General features: G+C 39.7%; 2 protein-coding genes and 2 long non-coding RNA genes across 21 annotated transcripts in view; 2 read left to right on the forward strand and 2 right to left on the reverse strand.

Annotated features, from left to right (window-relative positions):
- Window positions 1-10,536, reverse strand: part of MCMDC2 (minichromosome maintenance domain containing 2) — a 96,136-nt gene extending 85,600 nt beyond the window's left edge. For 5 of the 10 annotated variants that reach the window (XM_063709239.1, XM_055349481.2, XM_055349475.2 and 2 more), the window contains exons 1-9: window positions 10,428-10,476; window positions 7,882-7,968; window positions 7,015-7,196; window positions 6,793-6,923; window positions 6,663-6,722; window positions 3,698-3,893; window positions 2,554-2,676; window positions 2,331-2,435; window positions 276-401 (exon numbers count right to left, since the gene is read on the reverse strand). In XM_063709239.1, the coding sequence (XP_063565309.1) occupies window positions 276-401; window positions 2,331-2,435; window positions 2,554-2,676; window positions 3,698-3,893; window positions 6,663-6,722; window positions 6,793-6,923; window positions 7,015-7,108 (835 nt within the window). In that variant the 5' untranslated portion in view covers window positions 7,109-7,196; window positions 7,882-7,968; window positions 10,428-10,476. Of the gene's footprint in view, window positions 1-275; window positions 402-2,330; window positions 2,436-2,553; window positions 2,677-3,697; window positions 3,894-6,662; window positions 6,723-6,792; window positions 6,924-6,999; window positions 7,197-7,881; window positions 7,969-10,427 lie in introns of all 10 variants that reach the window. The other 5 variants (XM_055349480.2, XM_055349478.2, XM_055349482.2 and 2 more) reach the window with 5 other exon arrangements.
- Window positions 3,828-14,261, forward strand: LOC129524289 (uncharacterized). 2 transcript variants are annotated; one of them, XR_008668056.2, is made up of 4 exons: window positions 3,845-3,862; window positions 9,516-9,597; window positions 10,207-10,815; window positions 14,121-14,261. It is a non-coding gene; the product is annotated as an uncharacterized lncRNA (long non-coding RNA). The 2 variants fall into 2 exon arrangements; XR_010134973.1 differs by lacking the exon at window positions 14,121-14,261 and having other exon boundaries at window positions 3,828-3,862; window positions 10,207-10,924.
- Window positions 14,262-19,236: 4,975 nt separating this feature from the next.
- The window catches only part of SGK3 (serum/glucocorticoid regulated kinase family member 3), a 153,695-nt gene continuing 145,351 nt past the window's right edge, over window positions 19,237-27,580 (reverse strand). For all 8 annotated transcript variants that reach the window (XM_055349483.2, XM_031013621.3, XM_055349484.2 and 5 more), the window contains one exon: window positions 19,237-21,856. In XM_055349483.2, coding sequence (XP_055205458.1) covers window positions 21,686-21,856 — 171 coding nt within the window. In that variant the 3' untranslated portion in view covers window positions 19,237-21,685. The remainder of the gene's footprint in view (window positions 21,857-27,580) is intronic.
- The window catches only part of LOC129524288 (uncharacterized), an 81,208-nt gene continuing 73,770 nt past the window's right edge, over window positions 20,143-27,580 (forward strand). The window contains exon 1 of the long non-coding RNA XR_008668055.2: window positions 20,143-20,265. This is a non-coding gene — a long non-coding RNA (uncharacterized lncRNA). The remainder of the gene's footprint in view (window positions 20,266-27,580) is intronic.

Below are 27,580 nucleotides of genomic sequence, written 5' to 3' on the forward strand. Positions count from 1 at the left end.
AAGAAATAAGTCCTATATGCTAGAAAGTTTCCACAACATTATCCTGTTTTATTTCCTTCATGTACTTATTATCTGAAATTGTCTTTTGCTTACTTTATATGTATATTGACTGTCTGCCATGTGACTTAAGAGCAGAAACCTTGACTGTCCTGTTTACAACTGTATTCTTAGTGCTTAGAGGAATGCCTAGCACATAGGCAAACAATACTTATCTGCTGAACAAATAGATTTAAATTTAAATATTTGTTAATATATAATACTAAAATTTTCCTTACCTTTTGAATTACAAAAAGTTATGCTATTTGCTTCTATACAGACAGCAGTTTGTGAGGTTTTTACACAGGTTGGAATTCCAATAATTTTATATTCATTTCCTATATTCATTTTATTCACTGATTCATCTAAAATTATTAAAGACAGAAGAAAATGCATATTCACTAAATGAACTTTGTGCATGAACATATGGTTCAAAGATCCAGAACTAGTAAAACAATTCAGTAGTTGAGTTAGGAGTATTTACTTTTGTTTAGGATAATATCCATATAGAGTGACACTAATAATATAAACTGATGCAATTTTATTGCTGATAAATTTTTATTATGTGCTATGATGAATTAACTTCAAGAAGCATGTGATATAGCAACTAGACACTCTTCTATAATATGGTCAAAAGAAAATAAAATTATTCCATATAAGATGAAATATTTTTCTATTCAATGAAAAGGAATGTTAATAAAAATGACCTTATAAGTGATAATTTTATTTGAGAGGAAAATTATTTTCCTGTCTACAATACATGTAAGTACTTGTAAAAACATTATTTAACCTATAAAATATGTGGCTTTTTGTTTGTTTTTGAGACAAAGTCTCGCTCTGTTGCCCAGGCTGTAGTGCAGTGGCACAATCAGCTCACTGTAACCTCAAATTCTAGTGTTCAAGCCTCTTGCCTCAGCCTCCTAAAGTGTTGGGATTACAGGTGTAAACCACCATGCACAGCATGTAAGATATTCTTATCTGTACTTTATATATGAAGAAACTGAGAGGTTACATGGCTTGCACAAGGCTAAATAACTAGTAAGAAGCAGAACTGAAATTCACATTTAGGTTTGCCTACCCTCAAAGTCTACCCTCTTGCATTATACTAGGTTCCTCTCTCATACCTAGAGCTTGGGCAACACTTTGGATGAGTTCAAAATTTATTTTAAAAAACACACTAAAAATTTTGATCCTCCATTCCACAGTTAGAAGTTGGTTGGTTGTAAAGCTATGAAAGAAAGGTTTACAGGGAGGAGCAAGGGTTAACTTATCTCTGTGAAGATCAGAGTGGTCTTCCTTTTTTTCTCTTTTCTCTCTAGCCCCAGAGAGCTGAACAATAACTCCAATATTTATGTAAGACACACACACAGAATAATAGGAGATCCCATTATCTTAAAATAACTGTGACCCTGGGACTTAGCTCAGTGCTTGGGACACATTAGGTCCTAATATCATTTTAAGTGAGTGTTGTATGACTGAATGAATAATTGATAATATTAACTAAATATGACTCTTTTAAAACACTCAAGAATTAGAAGACTTGTGATTCTTAAGCTATAGAAGTACCATTTATAATTTATAAGCATAAACAAGTCAATTACTTTTTTTCTTTTTTGAGACAGAGTCCCGTTCTGTCACCCAGGCTGGTATGCAGTGGCATGATATTGGCTCACTGCAGCCTCTGCCTCCTGGGTTCAAGTGATCCTCCTGCCTCAGCCTCCCGAGTAGCTGGGATTACAGGCATCCGTCATCACGCCTGGCTAATTTTTGTATTTTTAGTAGAGATGGGGTTTCACCATGTTGGCCAGGCTGGTCTTGAACTCCTGACCTTAGGTGATTTACCCTCCTAGGCCTCTCAAAATGTTGGGATTACAGGTGTGAGCCACCGCGCCCGGCCAGCTTTTCATTTATTATTTTTATTTTCTTGTTATTATTATTTTTTTGAGACAGGGTGTCTCTCTGTTGCCCAGACTGGAGTGTAGTGGCACCATCATGGCTCACTGCAGCCTCCAACTCCTGGGCTTAGGCGATCCTCCCACCCTCCCACCTTAGCTTCCCAGGTAGCTAGGACTACAGATACATGCCACCACATCTAGCTAATTTTTTATTTTTTAATTTTTTGTAGAGATGGGGTCTCACTATATTGCTTAAGCTAGTCTCAAACTCCTGGCCTCAAGTGATCCTCCCACCTCAGCCTCCCAAAGTGTTGGGATTACAGGCATGAGCCAGCCACTGTGCCCAGCCAATTACATATTTATAGCAATTTTTTTTTAGTTCAAACAGAATTCACTTACCTCTTAGGAAAATTGTAAGTGATTGAAACCTAAATGGCTGGTTGTTAGAATATCCTTGAAAAGCACGAAGTGCCTTTGTGGCAATTATTTCAACTATTTGTTTATCTTAAAGCAAAGAGCAAAAAAGAATTAGATATTAGAATATATATTCAATTTAATTTCCATATTGAAATATCAGACACTATTTTAAAAATTATAATTACAAAATATAAATGCATATTACCACCAAGTACTCTAAATTTTCTGTCTTCTTGAAGTGAAGATGCACATAGATTACACAAAAAGTCATTTCTTATCGTTGCAGATTCTGTAGCACCAGGCACATGCACTCTTATATACTGAAATCCTGAAAGAAAACAGTGGTAACATACATTTGCTTTCAGATTTAGCTGTCTATTTTGTTTCTTTTGTTGTTGTCATTTTTTAATTTTTAATTTTATATTTTTTCTTTTATTACTGACACAGATTGTAGCTATTACAGTCCTTTAAAATTAGTCTAATTCAAAACGGAATTAATTCAGTTTTGCACTTGGGTTCAGGGTAGTTCAATTAACAGTTAACAGCTGTTTTTTGCAAGGCACTGTGCTAAGGCACTGGCAATATGGATGCTTAAGCACACAATTTCTATATGTGGCAGTGAGAAACAGATAATTTCCACCTGTGGTATTCATTTGCAGAGTGTTCAGAGAGAAGAGAGGAGGGTCAATCAACCCAATTAGAGGTGGTGGGGATAATTTTGAAGTCCTGCAGAAGGACTAAACTGAAGTTAAGCCAAAGGGTTGAGAGAGGACATTAAACGTTTCACTCACAACGTCATGAAATAATGTGTGAGAAGAGCAAGTACTTCAGCAATATATGTGCACTTGTTAAGATGGGGGTGGGGGAGAAAAGGAGAAAAAATGCATTTCAAGATTATGCAAAGTAAATATATAAACATTAGGAGACATAAAATTTTTATTCAGTTTTTTTCTATTTTGTGTTTTATAACTAATTGTAAATATGATTTAGGATTACACAATAAATTGTTCATTTTTTTTTTTTTTTTTTTAGACAGGGTCACTCTTTGTCATCCAGGCTGGAGTATAGTGGCATGAACACAGCTCACTGCAGCCCTGATCTCCCTGGCCCAAGCAATCCTCCCAACTCAGTGCCTTGAATAGCTGGGACTACAGGCATGTGCCACCATGCTGGGCTAATTTTTGTATTTTTTGTAGAGATGAGGTTTCTCCATGTTGCCCAGGCTGGTCTCAAACTCCTGAGCTCAGGTGATCCTCCCTCCTCAGCTTCCCAAAGTGCAGGGATTACAGGTGTGAGCCACCATGCCTAGCCAATTGCTTAATGCTTTGATTTTCCTATTTAACATTTACCTTTTGAAAGAGGGCATGCTTCATCTGAACAAAGAAATCTTGCCCCTTGTGTATACTTGGTTACAGTTGTCATAGCAATCACAATTCCTTGCATCATATAAAATCTCTGAGATGTATAATCAAGTGGAAACTCACAAAGATCAAGACCATAACTTGGCAGGGGAGGTAAATGTGTTAATTTCAGCACTATATTAATCTAATAAGAACATAAAAATGGTATTAATGAAAATTGCAAATCCAATTTGACTTGTATTACAATATAGTAAGTATATTATAGAGTAAGTCAAGTAATGATATCTTAATATTCTTAGGAACCAAAATTTTAAGCATTAGAGAAACGACATTCAAGTATAAAATTAAAGAAGTAAAAATCCTGTAATCTAATATTTTCATTGAAAATAGCATTATGAACTTTAAATTTTTCCTTAAATATACACAATTTCTGACCATATCCACTGAAAAGACTTAAAAAACAATGTCAACGAGGGCCAGGCACGGTGGCTTACCCTGTAATCTCAGCACTTTGGGAGGCCAAGGCGGGCAGATCACGAGGTCAGGAGATCGAGACCATCCTGGCTAACATAGTGAAACTCCTTCTCTACTAAAAATACAAAAAATTAGCCGGGTGTGATGGCGGGCGCCCGTAGTCCCAGCTACTCGGGAGGCTGAGGCAGGAGAATGGCATGAACCCGGGAGGCGGAGCTTGCAGTGAGCCGAGGTCGCGCCACTGCACTCCAGCCTGGGAGACAGAGTGAGACTCCAGCCTCGGTGACAGAGTGAGACTCCATCTCAAAATAAAATAAAATAAAATAAATAAATAAAATAAAACAATGTCAACCAGGTAGCAAAGAAGCACGCCTAGTGCCCAGATTGTGATCTCTTGTTAAGTATCATTTCTCACTAAAAGGAATCAGGATTCCTTGGGGGAAATGGCTGATTTCAGGCCTGGGATAGAAAATATAGCAGATGGACTTGGGGTATGGTCTAACAAATGGCCTGTGTCAAAAGGACATAGGAGCAACCTTGAAGGGACCCCCAATGACAAAAGGTAGGCTAATATGAGCATCAAAAGGAATGACAAAGATTCACTGAAACATACCGTATATATTTAAAAGTTCATGAGTTCCTTATATTTAAAAATGGAAACCCTCCCCCTCAAAAAAAATTGGCCATTATTGGAAGCTGCTAGATTTCAACTCATTACTCTTTATAAAGGCAAAGAATCAAACATTTACCCTGCCTTTCCTGTACAAATTGTATTTCAGAGTAACTAAATAGCTGATGAGAGAAAATTACTCTTACAGAAGAATTTCAGCTAATTCAGAAAGAATGCTAAAATTAGAAAAATTACAGTTTTGCATCTCCTAATGAAATAACGAATTCTAGGCAATGAACATCAATGGCTGCTAAAACCATTAGGTGAAAGTTGATGGGAAACTGTATAATGGAGAGATGAGAATGACATCACAGGAACCCACTAATCAATTGTGACACTGTTAAAAGTGCAACAATAGATACTATATCCTCCTGATATAGCACAATATGTAATACATTACACTATTATGTATTCTTGTCAAGTGATTTGAATCTGAATCTAAAAAGCCTTTACAGTCATCTTCTATTTTAGAAATATGAGGCTGGGAAATAAGATAAATAGCCCTACAAGGAAGCAATTAGACAAATCAAGATTATATAACGTAGGACCAATTAGTTTCTTCAAAAAGGTAATTGTCTAAAAAGGGAGGGAGAGGAAATGGCTCTAGATTGAAAGAGACTTAGTGAGATGTAAGAACCAATTATAATGTGTGAACCTTGTTTTGGTCCTGATTTGGAACAAACCTATTTTAAGATATTCTTGAAACAATTGGGCAAATTTAAATGTAAACTGGATATTAGATAATACCAAGGGAATTATTGTTACTTTTGTAGGGGTGATAACATTCTGGTTACACAACAAAAATGTCCATGGCCGGGCACAGTGGCTCACACCTGTAATCCCAGCACTTTGGGAGGCCGAGGCGGGTGGATCACCTGAGGTCGGGAGTTCGAGACCAGCCTGACCAACATGGAGAAACCTCGTCTCTACTAAAAATACAAAATTAGCCAGGTGTGGTGGCACATGCCTGTAATCCCAGCTACTTGGGAGGCTGAGGCAGGAGAATTGCTTGAATCCGGGAGGTGGAGGTTGTGGTGAGTCAAGATCACGCCATTGCACTCCAGCCTGGGCAACAAGAGCAAAACTCCTTCTCAAAAACAGAAAGAAGAAAAATGCCCATAATTTTTACAGGTTGATACTAAAGTATGTAGGGATAAAATAATAGAATATCTGGGATTTGCTTTAAAATAATTTAGAAAAAAATTGATGATGCAGGTATGAAAAAATATTATAATATTGAATCTGAGTTGAGTGGTAGATATATGAAGGTTCACTGTATTATTCCCTTTACTTCTGGGTATGTTTGGAAAGTTTTATTATAAAAGTGTTTAATGTTGGCCAGGCGCGGTGGCTCACGCCTGTAATCCCAGCACTTCAGGGGGCCAATGTGGGCGGATCATGAGGTCAGGAGTTCGAGATCAGCCTGGCCAACATGGTGAAACCCTGTCTCTACTAAAAATACAAAAATTAGCTGAGCGTGGTGGCAGGCACCTGTAATCCCAGCTACTCGGGAGGCTGAGGCAGGAGGATTGTTTGAATCCGGGAGGCAGAGGTTGCAGTGAGCTGAGACTGTGCCACTGCACTCCAGCCTGGCGACAGAGCGAGACTCCATCTCAAAAAAAAAAAAGTGTTTAATGTTATAAAGGATAATACAAGAAATAAAGATGCCTATGTAAGATATTCTATTGAATTTTGAAAAAAAGTAGTATCCTTTTAAATAAAAAGTCTATGAATATAAAAATATTTTTTTACAAGTCATCATGTAAATCTGTACCTGAGTTTGCTTAGTTAAATGTAACTAAAACTTACTTGCGTTTCAGTCTGCAATTGTCCAATTAATGAGAGAATCTTAACAGCAATAAAACAGACCTGTGATTTCAAACAAAAAAAGTTACCAAAAATTCCATATGGCATAAAATTATTTCTTTTTTTGACTTACTGATTGAAAGACTTCAGCAGCTTTTAAAGGTTGGTGTAAAATGTGATTTCCAAGCTCAGCATCTAATTCAACAACATCAGAGGGATTTATTAAAATTTTGAATCGATAGACAGCATAGCTTTGTTTTGAATCTATGAAAATATACAAATGTAAAAGTCAGGATAGCTATGTGTAGGAGTTTATTTGAAAGTTTTAAAAATAACTCACCTTTGCTGAACGTACCATTGTAGTACTTGCAATCATCTATAAACTTTTGGAGGCCTCCACTTCTGTCAAGATAGATGAGGGCCGCCTCTTTCATTTTTAGATTTGACATTTTCTCCTGGTTAATATTTCTAATTGATTAAACCACAATTGTTGATAAAAGCTATAGATGGCGAAACTCATAAAAAGGATGTGAAAACCTAGAAATAAAATTAATTTTATTTTTGAAAATCTCTAATAAGACTTTACAAATTATTAAAGTTGACAGTGAACTAAAACTAGGCAAAATTTCCAACTTAAAAACATTCCTACCCAATGAAAACAAAACTTTTGTTTTCTTTTGCCAAATAACTTCTTTTTTTTTTTTTTTTTTTTTTGAGATGGAGTCTCGCTCTGTTGCCCAGGCTGGAGTGCAGTGGCGCAATCTCAGCTCACTGCAACCTCCACCTCCCAGGTTCAAGCGATTCTCCTGCCTCAGCCTCCCAAGTAGCTGGGACTACAGGTGTGTGCCACCATGCCCGGCTAATTTTTTGTATTTTTAGTAGAGATGGGGTTTCATTGTGTTAGCCAGGATGGTCTTGATCTCCTGACCTCGTGATCCGCCAGCTTCAGCCTCCCAAAGTACTGGGAGTACAGGTGTGAGCCATCGTGCCCAGCCCAAATAACATTTTTATCAAGACTGTTATGAGATCCTCCACAAGATCGAAAACTTAAAAACAGGAACCTCAAATGTCTCTTAACAGAGGTACTCCCAAAAATGTTTGTTGAGATAAACAATATCTGACGATGAGGGTCCTTTCCAGGTGTTGTTTAAAAAATGAAACTGGTAAAAGTTGTTTCATAAATTCAATCTAAGTAACAAAATATAGTAGAATTAGTATTAACCTGGGAAACTTGAGAACTTGGTTCTAGACCCAGCATTTCCTGGTTGCTATGGGGAAATCATCTGACCTCTCTTGGCTCAGTATCTATCTGTAGGAAAGGAAAGTGTTGTATCAGATGATTAAAGCCCCTTCCAATTTTAAATATTGTGTCAGTGACCAACATAAAACACTAAACCACAGTAATGAGTAAAGAATGGAATATGTGAAATTCATTGAAAGACAGCAAATACTAATTGGAAACAATATATGTCAGTAGTTGTAACAGGTGCTAGAAATAAAATGATTAATAGGTGCTAAAAATAAAATGATTAAGATTGGATCCTGCCTTTCAAGAAGTTGCTAGGCAGAGACAGAGAAGTCAGAAATAATGACTAACACGTTATTCATTCATTACCAGGTTGTTGTTGTTTTTTTTTTTTTTTGAGATGGAGTCCCAACTCTGTCGCCCAGGCTGGAGTACAGTGGCACTATCTTGGCTCACTCCAATCTCCACCCCCTGGGTTCAAACGATTCTCCTGCTTCAGTCTCCCAAGTAGCTGGGATTACAGGCATGTGTCACCCGGCCTAGCTAATTTTTGTATTTTTAGTAGAGACGGGGTTTCACCACGTTGGCCAGGTTGGTCTCGAACTCCTGACCTCAAGTGATCTGCCCACCTTGGCCTCCCAAAGTGCTGGGATTACAGGCGTGAGCCACCACACCCGGCCTCATTACCAAATATTTATTTGGCACCTACTATAGGTTGGATACTAGATTGTCCTAGGCACTTAAGGATACTAAGATGAGTAAAATGTTGTCCCTATCCTTCAGAAAGAGTGCAGTGAGAGAAGACATATATGTAAACAGTTACATGGCAATTTAAGTGCTGTAATAGAAATATGAATATACCAGGTAGCATGAAAGGAACAACATATATGAAATATTTCACAAAATTTGGGGTCATCCTTGTATATGGGTCATAACATTTTCCATTATTTTAAGACATTTTCATTGAAGATGGTGGGGTCATAGGGAAGAAGCTATGAATTCTACTTTAAGGTGACATTTGATAGACGACTATTTCACTAATTGGAGGAGAGGTGAAGAGAAAGAGAAAGTGTTCCAGAGATGGAGGTCACCTTCCACCCCCATTATCAGTTTTACACTACTGGATCCACACACCCACTACGTGGAGTTCAGGCTACTTTCCAAAGAAAACCAATTAAGACTGTCCTTTTTGCTACAACATAAAAGTGAAACTTTAGCGTTTATTTCTCTGTGGCCATAAGTACAATGATCTCAAAATGTGTGTTGTGTTCAGAACATCACATCTTTGCTGCACTAGAACACTAGGTTTCTGGGGTGGAATGAAGGGCGACTATTGGTAATTAAATGGTTGGGTGAGGCCAGATTATGTACGCTTTTGAAGATTATATAGGCAAAGGGAAGCCATCAAAGTTTTTTTAAGGGGGTTAGTATTATAGTCAGATTTTTTTTTTTTGAGACAGGGTCTCACTATGTTGCCCAGGTTGGAGTTGCAGTGGCGTGATCTCGGCTTGCTGCAGCCTCTACCTCCCGGGCTCAAGCTATCCTCCCTTCTCAGCCTGGGACTATAGGCACGTGCCACCATATCCAGATAATTTTTAATTTTTTTGTAGAGACGGAGTTTTACTGTGTTGCCCAGGCTGGTCTGCAACTCTTGGGTAGCTGTCTCATCCTCCCAAAGTGCTGGGATTACAGGTATGAGCCACTACGCCTAGCCCATAGTCAGATTTTTATTTTGGAAACCTGTGCCTGCTGCCAATGTGGAAAGTAGGTTGGAATAGCGGGAGAGCTGATAATCAGTTTCTACCTATTGGGATATTCCTACAAGTTGGATGGCCTGATCCAGGGCATTAGGAACGAAATGGAATGGAGGAGATCGATTCTAGAATTTTAAAGATTGCACACTGGACCTGGTGATCAGTCTACAATACGCAGAAGAGTAATCGAAAGCTAAGTAGGGTTTTAATATGGGTATGGGTGGATGCTGCTGCTCTAATGGAAATACAGAGCCCAAGGAGAAGTGTTAAGGACATGAGGAAAAGTTCCCTTGAGATATCCTGACTTTGAGGACTCTTGGGATTCCCTGATAGATGTAAGCAGGAGGGGGCCATAAATCAGGGCCTGGAGTTCGGTGGCATCAAAAGAGTTAGAGCTAAGTCTGGGTGTCACTGCGTAAAGCGGAGGCTCTGGGGAGTGGACGCGTTTTCACCGAGGCATATTAAGTCGGGAAAAGACATAGAAGCCTGTGGAAAAGCGTTAAGTGAGGGAACAGGGATAAAATTCTAACTCCCTGTCTTCCCTTAGTCTAACGAACACCGAGTGTTGCTGCACGTGGAACAGGCGCGGATTCTGTCTTCTCTCCGTGCCCTGTCAGCACCGGGGATGAACTGGTGAGGGGAAGACTGCAGGAAAACACTTCACAACCAAAGCGGATGAAAGCGAGTCCAGACTCATGAGGACCCCTCCCACTGACAGCGGTGACCTCGAGTCAGTGGGACCCCAGCGCTGTAGTGCTTTGCACTCACCTTGACTCCCACCGAGCTCGGCGGTTGCTCTCCGCCTGCAGCGTAGGCGGAGCGGAGCCCTAGCGCGCATGCGCGCACATCCCGACCGTTGGCTGCGTGCGCGGGGCCTGCCGGGACCGCCCGCGCCCTCCGGTCAGCAGGGGAGCTAGCCGGGCTTGTTCCCTTACGTTTTAATATCTTCACTCTTGCTCCCTCCCAGCGAAGCAGAGAAAAGATAGGTCTACGTTTGGTTTTTGTTGTTATCTCAGGCAAATGATGTTGATGTTTAAAAAATTCAAAACGCTGCTTCAGGGAATGCAAAATGTCTAGTCACTTTGGAAGACATTCCAGTATTCCCTGGAAGGACTCAACATAAAGTTACCCTATGATCCAGCAATTCCACTCTTAGGTATTTATAAATACACCCAAGAGAATTGAAAACACATGTTCATACAGAGACTTCTACACGAATGTTCATAGTATTATTCATAGTAGCCCCAAAGTGGAAACAATATGAATGCCCATCACCGATCAATGGATAACTGTGGTGTAAGCCATACAATGGAATGGTTTTGGCCATAAAACGTGATGAGGCACTAATACATGCTACAACATGGATGAACCTGGCAAACACTATGTAAGAAGCCAGACACAAAAGGCCATATGTTGTGTAATTTTGTTTATATGAAATGTCCAGAATAGGTGAATCCATAAGGAAAGAAAGCAGATTTGTGGTTGCCCAGAGGTTGGTTGAGAATGCAGAATGATTGCTAATGCGTATGGGATTTCTTGTTCTTTTTAAATTGTGGTAAAATATACATAAAATATACAATTTTAACCATCCTAAAGTGTAGTTACACTACCTACGTTCACACTATGCAATCATCACCACTATCTGTAGAACTGTTTTCATTTTCCCAAACTGAAACTCCATACACATTAAACAACTCCCCATTCTTCTCTTCCTCATCCCCTGGCAACCATCAGTCTTTGCTTCCTTGAATTCGACTACTCCAGGTACCTCATGTAAATAGAATCATACAGTATTTGTCCATTTGTGATGGGCTTATTTCACTTTGCCAAACATCTTCCGGTTTCATCCATGTTGTAACATGTTAGAGTTTCCTTCCTTTTTAAGGCTGAATAATATTCCACTGTGTGTGTACCATATTTTTTGTTGTTCATGAATTCACACAGGTTTTCTTTTAGAAGTGATGGAAATGATCTAAAATTGATGGTGGTGATAGTCGCACAACTCTGAATCTACTGAAAGCCAGTTGATTGTACATTTTAAATAGTTGAATTGTACAGTACTTGAATTAAATCTTATTGAGGTTGGCCAGGTGCGGTGGTTCACGCCTATAATCCCAGCACTTTGGGAGGCCAAGGCGGGTGGGTCACTTGAAGTCGGGAGTTGGACACCAGCCTGGACAACATGGTGAAACCCCATCTCTACTAAAAATACAAAAATTAGCCAGGTGTGGTGGTGCGCGCCTGTAATTCCAGCTGCTCTGGATTAATACTATTAGCAGACAGGATAATCACTTGAACCCAGGAGGCAGAAGTTGCAGTGAGCAGATATCGCACCATTGCACTCCAACCTGGGCGATAGAGCGAGACCCTGTCTCCAAAAAAAAAAAAGAAACTGTTACCAAAAAACCCCAAACCCTTACATTGTACCTGCTTCTCCACCATTAGTATTCCCTTTTTTTTTTTTTTTTTTTTTTAAGACAAGGTCTACCTCTGTCCCAGGACTGGGGTGCAGTGGCCCAATCAGGGCTCATTGCAGTCTCAATCTCCTGGCTCAAGTCATCCTCTCACCTCAGGCTCCCAAGTAGCTAAGACTTCAACTGTGCCTGGCAAACTTGTAAATTTTTTTTTGTAGAGACAGGGGTCTCATTTTGTTTCCCATGCTGGTCTCATACTCCTGGGCTCAAGCAATCATCCACCTCAGCCACCCGAAGTGCTGGGATTACAGGCATGAGCCACCATGCCTGGCCTCAACCTTTAGTGTTCTTGATACAGTTATCAACTCTGCTCCATTGCATTGGGTTGGATCATTTTCCATGAAAAAGTAATTGAGGTCATCCCTTTTCATATATAATAGGGGTGGCAAAACACCTCAGAGTTTGTTTCTCTGGGAGAATATAATCTATTTTAGTTGTGAGATAAAATACTTTTTCAGAGTAGAAATCAATTTACAACAACAATGAGGATGTTCAAATTGTCTTGTACTACAATTCTGTGGTAATAACTACAGTTTTAGATGGGAATAGGCTATGGTCTGGTGATGGCCATTGTATTTTAAAGTAGAATAAATTCTTCTAGGGGGTATCCATATATTTTAAAGTTTTTTTTTGAGATGGAGTCACGCTGTGTTGCCCAGGTTGGAGTTCAGTGGCATGATCTCTGCCTCCTGGGTTCAAGCAATTCTCATGCCTCAGCCTCCCGAGTAGCTGGGATTACAGGCACATGCCACCACGCCTGGCTAATTTTTGAGTTTCTCATAGAGTTGGGGTTTCACCATGTTGGCCAGGCTGGTCTTGAACTCCTGACCTCAGGTGAACCACCTGCCTTGGCCTCCCAAAGTGGTGGGATTATAGGCATGAGCCACCACCGCGTCTGGCTATTTTAAAGTTTTGATTAATCAGTTCATAGCATAACATCGTTCGTTTCTGCACCAGAGTAATAGTTTTATATCAACCAAGTCCAGCAAAATCTTCTAATAGATTTTTATGTATTTAATACATCCTATAAAATATCTGCACAGTCAGGCATGGTGGCATGCACCTGTAGTCCCAGCTACTAGGGAGGCTGAAGTGGGAGGTTGCAGTGCATTATGGTTGTACCACTGGACTCTGGCCTAGGTAAAAAGTGAGACTCTTAGAAAAAAAAATCTGTTAGACCTAAAATCAGAATTTAAAACCTTAAGAATTCAGCACATTTTATACATTGCAAACTCTCTGAAAATGATACCGATATCTACAGTCAAAACGCCATTGCTGCTTATTGCTACATACTTACTTTATTTTTACAAAACATCACTAAACAGCAGAAACAAATTACATGCAATCTGGTAAAATCGCTCAAATATTAAGGTGGTAGAATTATGAATTATTTTTATTTTTGCCTTTCATATAGCTTTTTTGCATTTTAATATTTTTCATTGAGGTATAATTCATATGTAGCAAAATGAACGGCTCTTACATATTGTCTTATGAGTTTTTGAGTTTTGAGAAACACAAAGCTTTTATTTTTTATTTTTTGTTTTTATTTTATTATTATTATTATTATTATTATTATTATTATTATTATTTTGAGATGGAGTTTTGCTCTTGTCTCCTAGGCTAGAGTGCAATGGCTTGATCTTGGCTCACTGCAACCTCCGCCTCCCAGGTTCAAGTGATTCTCCTGCCTCACCCTCCTGAGTAGCTGAGATTACAGACACCTGCCACCATACCCGGCTGATTTTTGTATTTTTAGTGAAGACAGAGTTTCCCCTTGTTGGCCAGGCTGGTCTCTAACTCCTGACCTCAGGTGATCCACCTGCCTTGGCCTGTCAAAGTGCTGGGGTTACAGGTGTGAGCCACTGCACCTGGCCAATTTTTTATTTTTAAAATTTTTTTCAAAGCTTTCTTTTAATTTTAATTTTTAAATTTTGTTTATTTTTGCCATGACATATTTTCATCAGATAATTAAAAAAATTTTTTTTAGACACGGTCTCACTCTGTCACCCAAGCTGGAATGCAGTGGTGCCATCTCAGCTGACCGCAACTTCCATCTCGTGGGCTCAAGGGATACTCCCGCTTCAGCCTCTGCAATAGCTGGAACTATAAGCGCATGCCACCACACCTGACTTAACAGGTATTTTAAAGGATGTATTAAATACAGAAAAATCTATTAGAAGATCCTTCTGCCTCAGCCTCCCTAGCTGGGACTACAGGTGTGCACCACCACACCCAGCTAATTTTTTTTGTATTTTTTGTAGACAGGGTCTCACCATGTTGCCCTGGCTGGTCTCAAACTCCTGGGCTCAAGCAACCTGCCCATCTCAGCCTCCCAAAGTGCTAGGATTGCAGGTGTGAGCATCACGCCCAGCCAGCCTTGTAATATATATTAAAGTCAGGTAATGATGCCTCCAGCTTTGTTCTTTTTTTCTTTTTGTTTGTTTTTTTGAGATGGGGTCTTTCTCCGTCACCCAGGCTGGAGTGCAGTGGAGTGATCACAACTCACTGCAGCCTTGAACTCCCAGGCTCAAGTGATCCTCCTGCCTCAGCCTCCCAAGAAGCTGGGACTACTGGCACATGCCACCATGCCTGGCTAATTTTGAAATTTTTTTGTAGAAATGGGGTCTCTCTTTGTGGCCATGGGCTCAAGTCATCTTCCTGTCTTGGCCTCCCAAAGTGCTGGGGTTATAGGTGTGAGCCACCCAGCCAAGCTTTGCTCTTTTTGCTCAGGCTTTGTTTAGCAATTCAGGCTCTTTTTTGGTTCCATATGAATTTTAGGATAGCTTTTCTAATTCTGATAAGAATTGCATACAATCTATAGGTTGCTTTGGGCATCATGGTCATTTTAATGATATTAATTCTTCTGATCCATGATCCACGAGATGTTTTTCCATTGGTGTCATCTTCAATTTCTCTCTCAGTGTTTTGTAGTTTTCCTTGCAGAGATCTTTCACCCCCTTATTTACATTTATTCCTAGGTGTTTTTTGGTTGTTGCTGCTGCTTTGTTGCTATTGTAAATGGAACTGCCTTCTTACTTGCTTTCTCAGCTAGATCATTATTGGTGTATAAAAATGCTACTAGCTGGGTGCAGTGGCTCACGCCTGTAATCCCAGCACTTTGGGAGGCCAAGGCAGGCGGATCACCTGAGGTCAGGAGTTTGAGACAAGCCTGGCCAACATGGTGAAACCGTGTCTCTACTAAAAATACAAAAAGTTAGCCGGGCGTGGTGGCGGGCACCTCTAATCCCAGCTATTTGGGAGGCTGAGGCAGGAGAATCGCTTAAACCCAGGAGGTGGAGGTTGCAGTGAGCCGAGATTGCGCCACTGCACTTCAGCCTGGGCAACAGAGTGAGACTCCGGCAAAAAAAAGAAAGCTACTGATTTTAGTGTGTTGATTTTGTATCCTGCAATTTTACGGAATTCATTTTTCAAACCTAAGAGTTTTGGGGTGGAGTCTTTTACTTTCTTTCTTTCTTTTTTTTTTTTTTTTTTTGAGACAGGGTCTTACTCTGCAGCCCAGGTTGGAGTGCATTAGTGGTGCAATCACAGCTCACTGCAGCCTTGACCTTCTGGGCTCAAGCGATCCTCCCACCCTTGCTCCCCAAGTAGCTGTGACTTGGGGAGCAAGTAGGTAGCTGTAGACGTGTACCAACGTGCCTGGATAATTTTTTATTTTTTTGTAGAGACAGGGTTTCACCATGTTAGCCAGGCTGGACTTCAACTCCTGGACTCAAGAGATCTGCCTTCCTTGGCCTCCTAAAGTGTTGGGATTACAGACATGAGCCACTGTGCTTGGCCAGGTTTTTCTAGATGTAGGATCAGGCCAGGCGTGGTGGTTCATGCCTGTAATCCCAACACTTTGGGAGGCTGAGGAGGGAGGACTGCTTGAGGTCAGGAGTTCGAGACCAGCCTGGGCAACACAGCAATACCTCATCTCTACTAAAAATGAAGTTAGCCAGGCATGACTGGCTAGTTTATCACATATGATAAACTACAGGTGTGTGCCTGTAGTCCCAGCTACTTTAGAGGCTGAGGTGGGAGGATCACTTGAACCTGAGATTGAGCTACAGTGAACCATGATTGCAGTAGTGCACTCCAGCCTCGGCACCAGGGCAAGAACATGTCTCAAAAGAAAAAAAAAATCATCAGTGGAGAGGGTCAATTTAACTTCTTTTTTTTTTTTTTTTTTTTTTGAGACAGTCTCGCTCTGTCACCCAGGCTGCAGTGTAGTGGCACCATCTCAGCTCACTGCAACCTCTGCCTCCCTTCTGGGTTCAAGCGATTCTCCTGCCTCAGCCTCCCTAGTAGCTGGTATTACAGGCACCCGCCACTACGCCTAGCTAATTTTTGTATTTTAGTAGAGATGGGGTTTCCCCATGTTGGCCAGGCTGGTCTCAAACTCCTGACCTCAAGCAATCCACCTGCCTCGGCCCCCCAAAGTGCTGGGAGTACAGATGTGAGCCACTGTGCCTGGCCCAACTTCCTCTTTTCCAACGTGGATGCTTTTTCTTTCTCTTGCCTGATGGCTCTGGCTATGACTTCCAGAACTATGTCGAATAGAAGTAGTGAAAATGGGCGTCCTTGTATTGTTCCAGTTCTTAGAGGCAAGGCTTTCAACTTTTTCCATTCATTATATTACCTCTGGGTTTATCATATATGGCCTTTATTATTTTTAGGTATATTCCTTCTATGCCTTGTTTTGTTGAGGGTTTTTATAATAAAGAGATGTTGAACTTTATGAAATGCTTTTTCTCCATCTATTGAGATGATTATGTATTTTCTCCTTCATTCTGTTGATGTGATGTATCATGTGTATTGATTCGCATATGTTGAACCATCCTTGCATCTGTTACATATACTTGACATAGGATCAAGTATAAATCCCAGTTGATTGTGGTGTATTATCATTTTGATTTGGCTGTGATTCCATTCAGTCATAGGCTTTTCTTTGTTGGGAGACTTTTTGTTACTGATTCAATCTTGCTACTCATTACTGGTCTGCTCAGGTATTCTATTTCTTCCTGATTCAATCTTGGTAGGTTTTATGTTTCCAGGAATTTATCCACTTCTAAGTTTTCCTATGTATAGTTGTTCATAATAATTTCTGATAATCTTTTCTACTTGTGTGGTATCAATTGTAATGTCTCCTTTTTCATTTCTGATGATTTGGATGGTCTTCTCTTATTTTCTTGGCTAGTCTCGCTAGCAGTTTATCAATTTTATCTTTTCCAAGAACCAACTTACTTCATTGATCCTTTATATTGGTTAGTCTATTTCATTTAGTTCTGCCCTGATCTTTATTATTTCTTTGCTCATCTTGGGTTTTGTTTGTTCTTGCTTTTTCTAGTTCCCTGAAGTACATTGTTAGATTGTTAATTTGTAACCTTGCTTTTTGGATGTGGGCATTTATTACCATAGGCTTCTCTTAGTGCTGCTTTTGCTGCATCCCACAGGTTTTGGTATGTCATGTTTCCATCTGTTTCAAAAATTTTTTTTCCACTTCCATCCTAATTTCTTTGTTGACCCAATGGTCGGTCAGTCATCCAGGAGCATGTTGTTTAATTTCCACATATTTACAGTCTCCAGAGTTACTCTTGGTATGGATTCCTGGTTTTATTCCATTGTGGTCTGAGAAGATACTTGATACATTGATATTTAAAAATTTGTTGAGGCTTCTTTTGTAGCTTAACATATGGTCTATTCTAGAGAATGTTCTATGTGCTGAAGAAATGAGTGTATATTCTGCAGTTGTTAGATACAACGTTGTGTAAATATCTGATAGGTCTATTTGTCTAAAGTCCAGTTTAAATTCAGTGTTTCTTGATTTTCTGTCTAGGTGATCTAATACTGAGAGGGGGATATTGAAATTCCCCATTATTGTATTGCTGTCTATATCTCTCTTTAGACCTAGTAATATTTGCTTTGTTTTTAATCTGGGTGCTCCAGTGTTGGGTGCACATATATTTAGAATTGTTATATCCTCCTCTAGGCCTAGCGTGGTGGCTCATGCCTGTAATCTCAGCACTCTGGGAGGACGAGGCAGGCAGATCACTTGAGGCCAGGAGTTCCAAACCAGCCTGGCCAACATGGTGAAACCCTGTCTCTACTAAAAAATACAAAAATTAGTTGGGTGTGGTGGTTCATGCCTGTAATCCCAACTACTCAGGAGGCTGAAGAACGAGAATCGCTTGAACCTGGGAGGTGGTGGTTGCAGTGAGCCGAGATTGCACCACTGCACTCCAGCCTGGGCAACAGGGTGAGACTCAGTCTCAATAAATGAATGGGAAATACCACTTTAAAAACAGACCTAATTTCCAAACTGCTTGTATGAGGGATGAAGTTATCAATTTTAACACTGTATTGAAAAGGTCATTACAGCATTACCAAAAATGCTCATGCCTATCCCTACTTTTCATAAAGTACATTATACACAAAAGAATGACTTACAAAATGTTTGTGTACAGTTCTGTAGTATCATTTGGCCGTGGAAAATCAATATATTTGTTACAAACATGCTAAAGATATTGGTAATGATAAATTTTTCAGTGATAAAAATTCAGAATATTTAAACTCTTATTCAAATGTTTACTCCTGCTGAAATGATATCTGAACAGTTTGCTGGCTTTCTTTGTAAATTGCATATGAAAACTTCATACAGAGGATCTGCTACCACTGTCTGCATCGCTGGACACCTATTCCCCAAGTGTGACAAATTTGGTAATTTTCAGTGTGTATTATGATGTGACAATGGTTGGGAAGCCCTATTTTGTACCATATGCAATAAAATGGGAGGTATGGGTAACATTAAAAATATTATAGTCTTCATTTAGACCTCTGGTATATTTTGATAATAACCATGAAATGGTTATTCAAAGGGCACACATTTTCCTAAAAGACTTATGCTATGAGAGAAAAGGTAAACTTGAAACTTAGAAAACATTTTGTTCTCTGAATATTATACACATAAGCCTATGATAATCTAGTAATTCATGTGTCCAAATAATTTCTGTTCACATTTTATTTTTCCCCCTCACACATATAAATAATTCATTTTATAATGACCATTGCAACCATTACCAATTTCAAATAATGACAGACATTAGTTGATCTTTTTGCTGATTTTATTATACTATATAGATTTGTATTTCTTGTGATCTCAGAAACATCAAAATTCTATTTTAAATTTGTTCTTAAAAATATACAATATTGCACTTCAATTTTTGGCAGCTTAACAGGAATGAATGAGTACAAAAAATCATACAAGAAACTACAATTTTTATTTTGCTTCATAATAAGTAAAGAGCTTTGTGAAAAACAAAACTTACAGTAGTGCCAAATAAACCAAATATTTATAGTATAGATATTAAAGTCTTACCTCTAAAGGAAGATTCAGTGTATTGGATGTAAATATTATTAATATAAGAAAAGTCACCCCCACTGCCCAATTCTGCTGAACATTTTAAGCCAAAGAGTATTGGTGAGAAATGCTTCCGTGATTTCTTTCTCAAGACATACATGGAAGGGATGCTTGTTCTTGGAGCATCTAAAGTGGGTCATTAAACTTTTACAAAAATGTTTCCTCCATAACTTAAAAAAAACCTCTACTCTAAGCCAAGAATCCAAGGTAAGCTTATTTTTTTAAAGTTCTTCTGTAGTTACTCTCTCTTTTTTTAAAAAAAATAGAAATGAGGGTCACTACATTGCCCAGGCTGGTCTTGAACTCGTGGGCTCAAGTGATCCTCCTGCCTTGGCCTCCCAAAGTGCTGGGATTTTATAGGCATGAGCCACCATGCCCAGCCAGTTATTCTCCTTTACTTTTATAAGCATGTAAGTTAGTTGGTAGGTTACGATTTTAAGGTCTGTTTCCTGTGCTTTTTCTAAGATATATTGAATTGGATACTGAATACACATCTGCCTGATTTTCAACTTTTGTTACATTGTAATAAAACTGTATACATTTACTTTGACCCACAATTTGTTTTTACTTTTTTTTTTTTTTTCCTCTTAACCAGGGTCTCGCTGTGGCACCCAGGCTGAAAAGTGCAGTGGCACAATTTCAGTTCACTACAACTTCCATCTCCTGGGCTCAAGCCATCCTCCAACTTCAGCCTCCAGAGTAGCTGGGACTAAAGGTATGTGCCACCATGTCTGGCTAATTTTTGTATTTTTTGTAGAGATAGGGTTTCGCCATGTTGCCCAGGATGGTCTCAAACTCCTGAGCTCAAATAATCTGCCTGCCTCGGCCTCCCAGGGTGCTTATAGGCATGAGCCACCGTGCCTGGCCTATTATTTTACTTTTTAATACCCAATTAGGCAAATATTCTAGAAAGCTCAATTTTTTATTTTACTTAACCAATTAGGAAAAGAGCTTTGAAATACCTATTTGCAAAAGCAAATACAAAGATTCAGAATGACTTAATAGCATACTAAACATTCAAAAGATGAATAGAACATAAATAGAATGTATTTGTAATATAAATATACGACAGGCATTCATTTTTGGTACCACCTTAAAAAATCCAGTACATTTTATTACCCTTCAGATCTTTGGGAATACTTAAAAATCCTAACCATTAAGCCTTTTCTTTTCCTTCAGAGGAAAAATAATCCACAAAGTTGAACTGGTATTTCAAAAACAAATAATTTCCTTTTGTTACTTTTTCTTTTCTTTTTTTTGGAGATGGAGTTTCACTCTTGTTGCCCAGGCAGGAGTGCAATGGTGTGATCTCGGCTCACTGCAACCTCCGCCTCCCGGGTTCAAGCGATTCTCCTGCCTTAGCCTCCCAAGTAGCTGGGATTATAGGCATGTGCCACCACACCCCGCCAATTTTGTATTTTTAGTAGAGACGGGGTTTGTCCATGTTGGTCAGGCTGGTCTCCAACTCCTGACCTCAGGTGATCTGCCTGCCTCAGCCTCCCAAAGTGCTGTGATTACAGGCGTGAGCCACCGCGCCCGGCCTGTTACTTCTTAAATGATCTGCAGAATAAAGTTATTCCAATTGTTAACTAGCAGCCAATGTGTTAATTATGCTTTTACATTTTGATCATACCATGAACCAAATATTTCAAACAGTGATTTATCATGGAAAAATACGGTTTCTTCTTAAACAACCATGTACCAATTGCATAGTTTTGGTGTGATAACAAAAGCCATAGCAAAGAGTTACAAAGGTATTAATATATGTTAGCTGAACTGAAATTGACTGTTAAAAAACAGTCTATCTTGGGTAGATGTTAGTGTAAACTTAGAGGGAAAAAACAGTCAATAGCAAAAAAGGTTTCTTTAAAAATAGGTTAATGCTAAGAATAATAGCTTTTAAATTTTGTTTAAAAATAACCTTATTAAACAAGAATATAAATTTTAATCAAAACAGCTCTTTGAAATGCCCTATTTTTCTTGCACATAGAAGAAAATACATTTTTTCATAGTTTTCATCATTACATGTAAAAATGAGGCACTAGTTATACATATTTGAATATATTCACACAAATAGAAGTTTCAGTCCCATCTATAGACTTATTTTGCTCAATGGTTTCTGAATGGCAAACTGCTCACAAAAATAAGTCTTCTGAAGGAGGTGCATAAGAGAAACCAACGAATGCATCATCTGCCTCCAATACACTGGCATTCACTATAGAATAGTCAGAAGATACACACACAGAATATGGAACTGTTTCTTCTGTAAATGCTGTGTCAAAGTTTCTGATATCATCTGGTCCAGCCTAAAACATCAAAAGCACAGTATTATTCACCTTAGCTTTTCTTTCATTAATTTAATCCTTTATTTATTTATTTATTTATTTGAGACAGAGTCTCACACTGCCACCTGGGCTGGCGTGCCAGTGGCGCGATCTTGGCTCACTGCAACCTCCGCCTCCTGGGTTCAAGCAATTCTCCTGCCTCACCCTCCCGAGTAGCTGGGATTACAGGCGCCCACCTACCGCGCCCAGCTAACTTTTTGTATTTTTAGTACAGACAGGGTTTCACCATGTTGGCCAGGCTGGTCTCGAACTCCTGACCTTGTGATTCATCTGCCTCAGCCTCCCAAAGTGCTGGGATTATAGGTGTGAGCCACCGCGCCTGGCCCAATTTAGTCCTTTATTACAACTCCTTTATGAATTTGTGTGTTTATTCCTGGCAAGGTTATTGTCTTCCTAATTCATTCCCTTGAAACGCTTTTCTGCTTTTCCTTTCCTGACCTTTATTATTTAGGTCAAGTTATCTGTCCTCCTAAAACAGGGGTGTCCAATCTTTTGGGTTCCCTGGGCCACACTGGAAGAAGAATGGTCTTGGACCACACTCACTAACATTAACAATAGCTGATGAGCTAAAAAACAAACAAAAAAAATGCAAAAAAGGTCTCATAATGTTTTATAGAAAGTTTAAGAATTTGTGTTGGGCCGCATTCAAAACCATCCTGTGCCTCATGCAGCCCACAGACTGTGCACTGAACAAGCTTATTCTAACAGTTAAGGTTCTTTTTGAGTTGGGGGAGGAGAGAGAAAAGTAAGGAAGGCTCACAAACAGAGATTCATTGTTAATTTAAATCTCAAAGCTTGTCACTGATCCCCTTTCTCTCTACCCATCACTGCCTCACACTACACCCAAGTTTAGAAAAAGGTCTCAGGTAGGTTTTCAGGATAGCATTTTGTATTTTTTTTTTTTTTTTTTTTTGAGACAGAGTCTTGCTCTGTCACCCAGGCTGGACTGCAGTGGCGCCATCTCGGCTCACTGCAAGCTCCGCCTCCCAGGTTCACGCCATTCTCCTGCCTCAGCCTCCCGAGTAGCTGGGACTACAGGCGCCCACCACCATGCCCGGCTAATTTTTTCTATTTTTAGTAGAGACGGGGTTTCACCGAGTTAGCCAGTCTTGGTCTTGATCTCCTGACCTCGTGATCCACCCGCCTCAGCCTCCCAAAGTGCTGGAATTACAGGCGTGAGCCACCGCACCCGTCCTAGCATTTTGTATTTGAGCTTCCATAAAATGCCTGTCCATCTGGTTTCTCAATTATGGGTGGGTAAAGCCTTCTGATGAATAAATGAAGCGGTTATAAGTAAAATAATAATTTTTTTGTTATCACTTATTTAATTAGGTTCTTGGTTATAAGTAAAATTGTGAAAGATGACTCTTACTGTGCTACAGAGACTGTCATGAAGCATTTGACTAGGGCACCCTTAGCTCTGGAAGGCTTCCAAGTCCTGATATGAAAATTAAGCATGATGGCTGCTTAGGCTCAAAGGCAGTGGTTAACTTTCCTTTACAAATCTGATACAAGCTAATAGACTCTACCTTTCCTACACACACTTTTTTGAGACAGGGTCTCATCCTGTAGTCCAGGCTGGAATGCAGTGGCACAATCACAGCTCACTGCAGCTTCGACCTCCTGGGCTCAAGGGATCATCCTGCCTTAGCCTTCTCCAAGTAGCTGGGACCACAGGCATGTGTCACTATACCTGGCTTATTTTTTATTTTTAGTAGAGTCAAGGTCTCACCATGTTGTCCAGGCTGGTCTTGAACTCCTAGGCTCAAGCAATCCTCCCACCTCAGCCTCCCAAAGTGTTGAGATTACAGCCATGAGCCGCCATGCCCAGCCCCAATATATTTATAGATAAAAACTGGGATACAAATTCAGGTGATTCATTCTTAAAGTCCATCCCTGAATTTCTAGGTTATTTCTGCTCTACAGGGAAGGGAACCCTTAAAATGTTCAAGTCATTAAGTCTAACTGAGGGTGCGCTGATAGAAATTCAGAGTGGATATTATAAGCAAAGGTTAACAGCCTGGTACATCTACAAATTGAGCAGAGACCACAAAAACCCAGAATGCTAGATCCTCCCATATGAGAAAATCCCCCATAGAGACAAAGAATGCTAGAAGTTTTATATGTATGTATGTATGTACGTATGTATGTTTTTTCCCTCATCAAATTCTTATATACAATCCTTGAAGCATGGGCTCTTGGATTCTGGCTACAAAATTTGCTAGCTGTCCTTTTTTTTTGAGACAGAATCTCATTCTGTTGCCCAGGCTGGAGTGCAGTGGCGTGATCTTGGCTCACTCAAACCTCCACTTCCTGGGTTCAAGCAATTCTTGTGCCTCAGACTTCTGAGTAGCTGGGACTACAGATATGTGCCACCATGCTCAGCTAATTTTTGTATTTCTAGTAGAGACAGGGTTTCACCATGTTGGCCAGGCTGGTCTCAAACTTCTGACCTCAAGTGATATGCCCGTCTCGGCCTCTCAAAGTGCTTGGATTACAGTTGTGTAATTCGTTATATAAACTACTCTATCTCTATGAGCTTGTTTCTTCTTCCATAAAGTAAGAATACTATCACCTACCTCCTGAGGTTATTGCAAGGATCTGATGCGTTAATAAATAAAATTTCCAGAATCTAACATGTAGAAGGCACTCAAATGATGGCAATGTTCTCTGACTTGCCTTTATAATGCCCTCATGGCTCATGGCTGGTACTGACAGGAATAATACAGGCTGAGCATCCCAAATCTGAAAATCCAAAATCCAAAATGCTCCAAAAGCCAAAAATTTTGAGCATCTACATGACAGTCACTGGAGCATTTTGAATTTCAGATTTTCAGATATGGGATGCTCAATCAGTAAGTAAATCCCAAAATCCAAAAAGCAATCCCAAATCCAAAACACTTCTGGTCCCAAACATTTCAGATAAAGGATACTCAACCTGTACCATGTGGTTTATTAAGAGTGAGAGCGGGCCAGGCACGGTGGCTCATGCCTGTAATCCCAGCACTTTGGGAGGATGAGGCAGGCGGATCACAAGGTCAGGAGGTGGAGACCATCCTGGTTAACACGATGGAACCCCATCTCTACTAAAAATACAAAAAATTAGCCCAGGATGGTGGCCAGCTATTGTAGTCTCAGCTACTTGGGAGGCTAAGGCAGGAGAATCACTTGAACCCGGTAGGCGGAGGTTGCAGTGAGCCAAGATCGCGCCACTGCACTCCAGCCTGGGTGACAGAGCAAGATTCCATCTCAAAAAAAAAAAAAAACAAAAAAACAGTTGAGGGCTCTGCCTTCAGAGTATCTGAGAGTTAGAGTTCAAATTCTAGTTCTGGAACTTTAATTTTGAGAAAAGTTATTTAACTTTTTTTGTGCCTCAGTTAACTCATCCATATATATGGAAAATAACAGTACTATCTCATAGGATTGTTGTCAGGATTTAGTAAAAGGATACATGTAAAGTACTGAGAACACTGTATGAGAACACCTACTTCATCAAACCCTAGAATAGCTAACTGTTTGATCTTTGTTAATCTGCCAGGTGAAAAATGGTAACCTGTTATGGTTTAATATTGCACTTCTTCAACCGTCAGTATGAACTTCTTTTCATATAATTGAAAGCTATTTGTATTTCTTTTTCTGTAACTGCATGTTTTCTGTCTTTTGTCTATGTTTCTATTGGTTGTTGGTGTTTCTTCCCATTGACTAGTAAGAATGCTTTAGGTGTTAAGGAAAATTTTCCCAGTTCGTTATTTGCTTATACTAATTTTTATGCAGATATTTCTAAATTTTATGTGGTCAGTGCTCGCTTCGGCAGCACATACACTAAAATCTTCTGTAGTCGGTCGGGCGCGGTGGCTCATGCCTGTAATCCCAGCACTTTGGGAGGCCCAGATAGGCGGATTGCCTAAGGTCAGGAGTTCAAGATCAGCCTGGCCAACATGGTGAAACCCCATCTCTACTAAAAATACAAAAATTAGCTGGGCATGGTGGTGCACACCTGTAGTCCCAGCTACTTGGGAGGTTGAGGCAGGAGAACAGCTTGAACCCGGGAGGCGGAGGTTTCAGTGAGCCGAGATTGCACCACTACACTCCAGCCTTGGCGACAGAACAAGACTCTGTCTCAATCAATCAATCAATAAATGAAATGAAATGAAATTTTATGTAGTCAAATCTACCAACTTTTTTCTCTTATGGCTTCTGGGTCATGCTTTAAAAAGCATTCTTCACTTAAAGATTATACACAAAAACATTATCTTAGGTCTTGCAAGGGTTACTTTTAGGTTCCTGGAATAGGTGTGACTACAGGTGCGTGCCATCACACCCAGCTAATTTTCACTTTTTGTTGTTGTTGTTGTTGTTGTTGTTAGAGACAGGGTCTTGCCATGTTGCCCAGGCTGGTCTTGAACTCCTGGGCTCAAAAAATCCACCTGCCTCAGCCTCCCAAAGTACTGGGATTACAGGTATGAGCCACTGTGTTCAGCCCATACCTAGGTTTTAATTCTTCAGAGGGTTTGGGAACCAAGGCAATGCATATCAAGGACCTAACACAATGTTGGGTACACAGTGGGCACGCACTAGAAGTTAATTCCTTTTTTCTCCCCTCCACTTGGAAATGTATAACATAAATATGTCCTGGTACTAATATGCACCCTCACTCCAATCTGTCCTTTCTGGACCCCTGTATTTTCATAGTAATCCCTTCCTACCACACCCAATCCCTTAACACTTAACTAGTTTTAACAACCATTAATAAGAGTGATTCATTGACCCAGAAATGAATATTTTCTTTCAGCTTACAGAATTGTTAGAATGATGCCAGCCTCTCCCCAGGTCCAGACCCACCTCTCAGATGTGGCTTCTGAATGACCCACTTGGAGCATGGCCAAGCCACTCCTATCACAGCTCAATACCACATCTACCCCCTTCAGGGCAGGACTATGCCATACTTTTAATTTAGGGATTATTTTCTATGCTATACTTTTACTTTAAGGATTATTTGGGGGGAACCTCTAATTTGAAATGTTGGTGAGCCCTCTCCCACCAAGCAGTCAATTTTTGTTTTCATACTTTTCCAAAATTTTATATGTAATAAACAGAAATTCCTAAAGTAGGGACTGAGGCCACAGAACTGTAAACTATTAGCTATGCAGAATAGTCAATATTTCAAAAAGGGAGTCAAAACCCTTAGCAAGTTGTATTCCAAGAGATGCCAAAATGAAAGCAGCAACAAAGTAAGTTTTTCTGAGGATTAAAGTGGAGGCAAGGATCAAAACCTGGGTGTATCCAACATAGAATGGAATGTTAGGATATGCTTCATAGTAACTTAGAGGATTTCAGATGGAGCTTCAATGAAATCCTACCTAAATACGGCTTATTTTGGAGGCACTTGTTTTGTGTTGGTTGTTCCGAAATGGTATAATGAGAAATCTTTTAAAGTATCAAAAACTACTTGTTGATAAGTTTTATAGCAAAAAAAGATTAAAATATAATAATGTACCCATTCATGGTTTGTATTAGCCCATTTTAGGTCACTGCTATTATCCTTTCTCTATCAGCTGCTGAGAGAATAAAATTAAGCAACCAATTCTTATTAGGATAAATTAAATATTTAGCAGTATAACCTCAATTTTGTGGGCTAAAAAAAGAGAATCCAGAATGCATTTTACCCATTGTAAACAGAGAAAT

Source organism: Gorilla gorilla, chromosome 7 (assembly GCF_029281585.2).
Source record: "Gorilla gorilla gorilla isolate KB3781 chromosome 7, NHGRI_mGorGor1-v2.1_pri, whole genome shotgun sequence".
Classification (NCBI taxonomy): domain Eukaryota; kingdom Metazoa; phylum Chordata; class Mammalia; order Primates; family Hominidae; genus Gorilla; species Gorilla gorilla.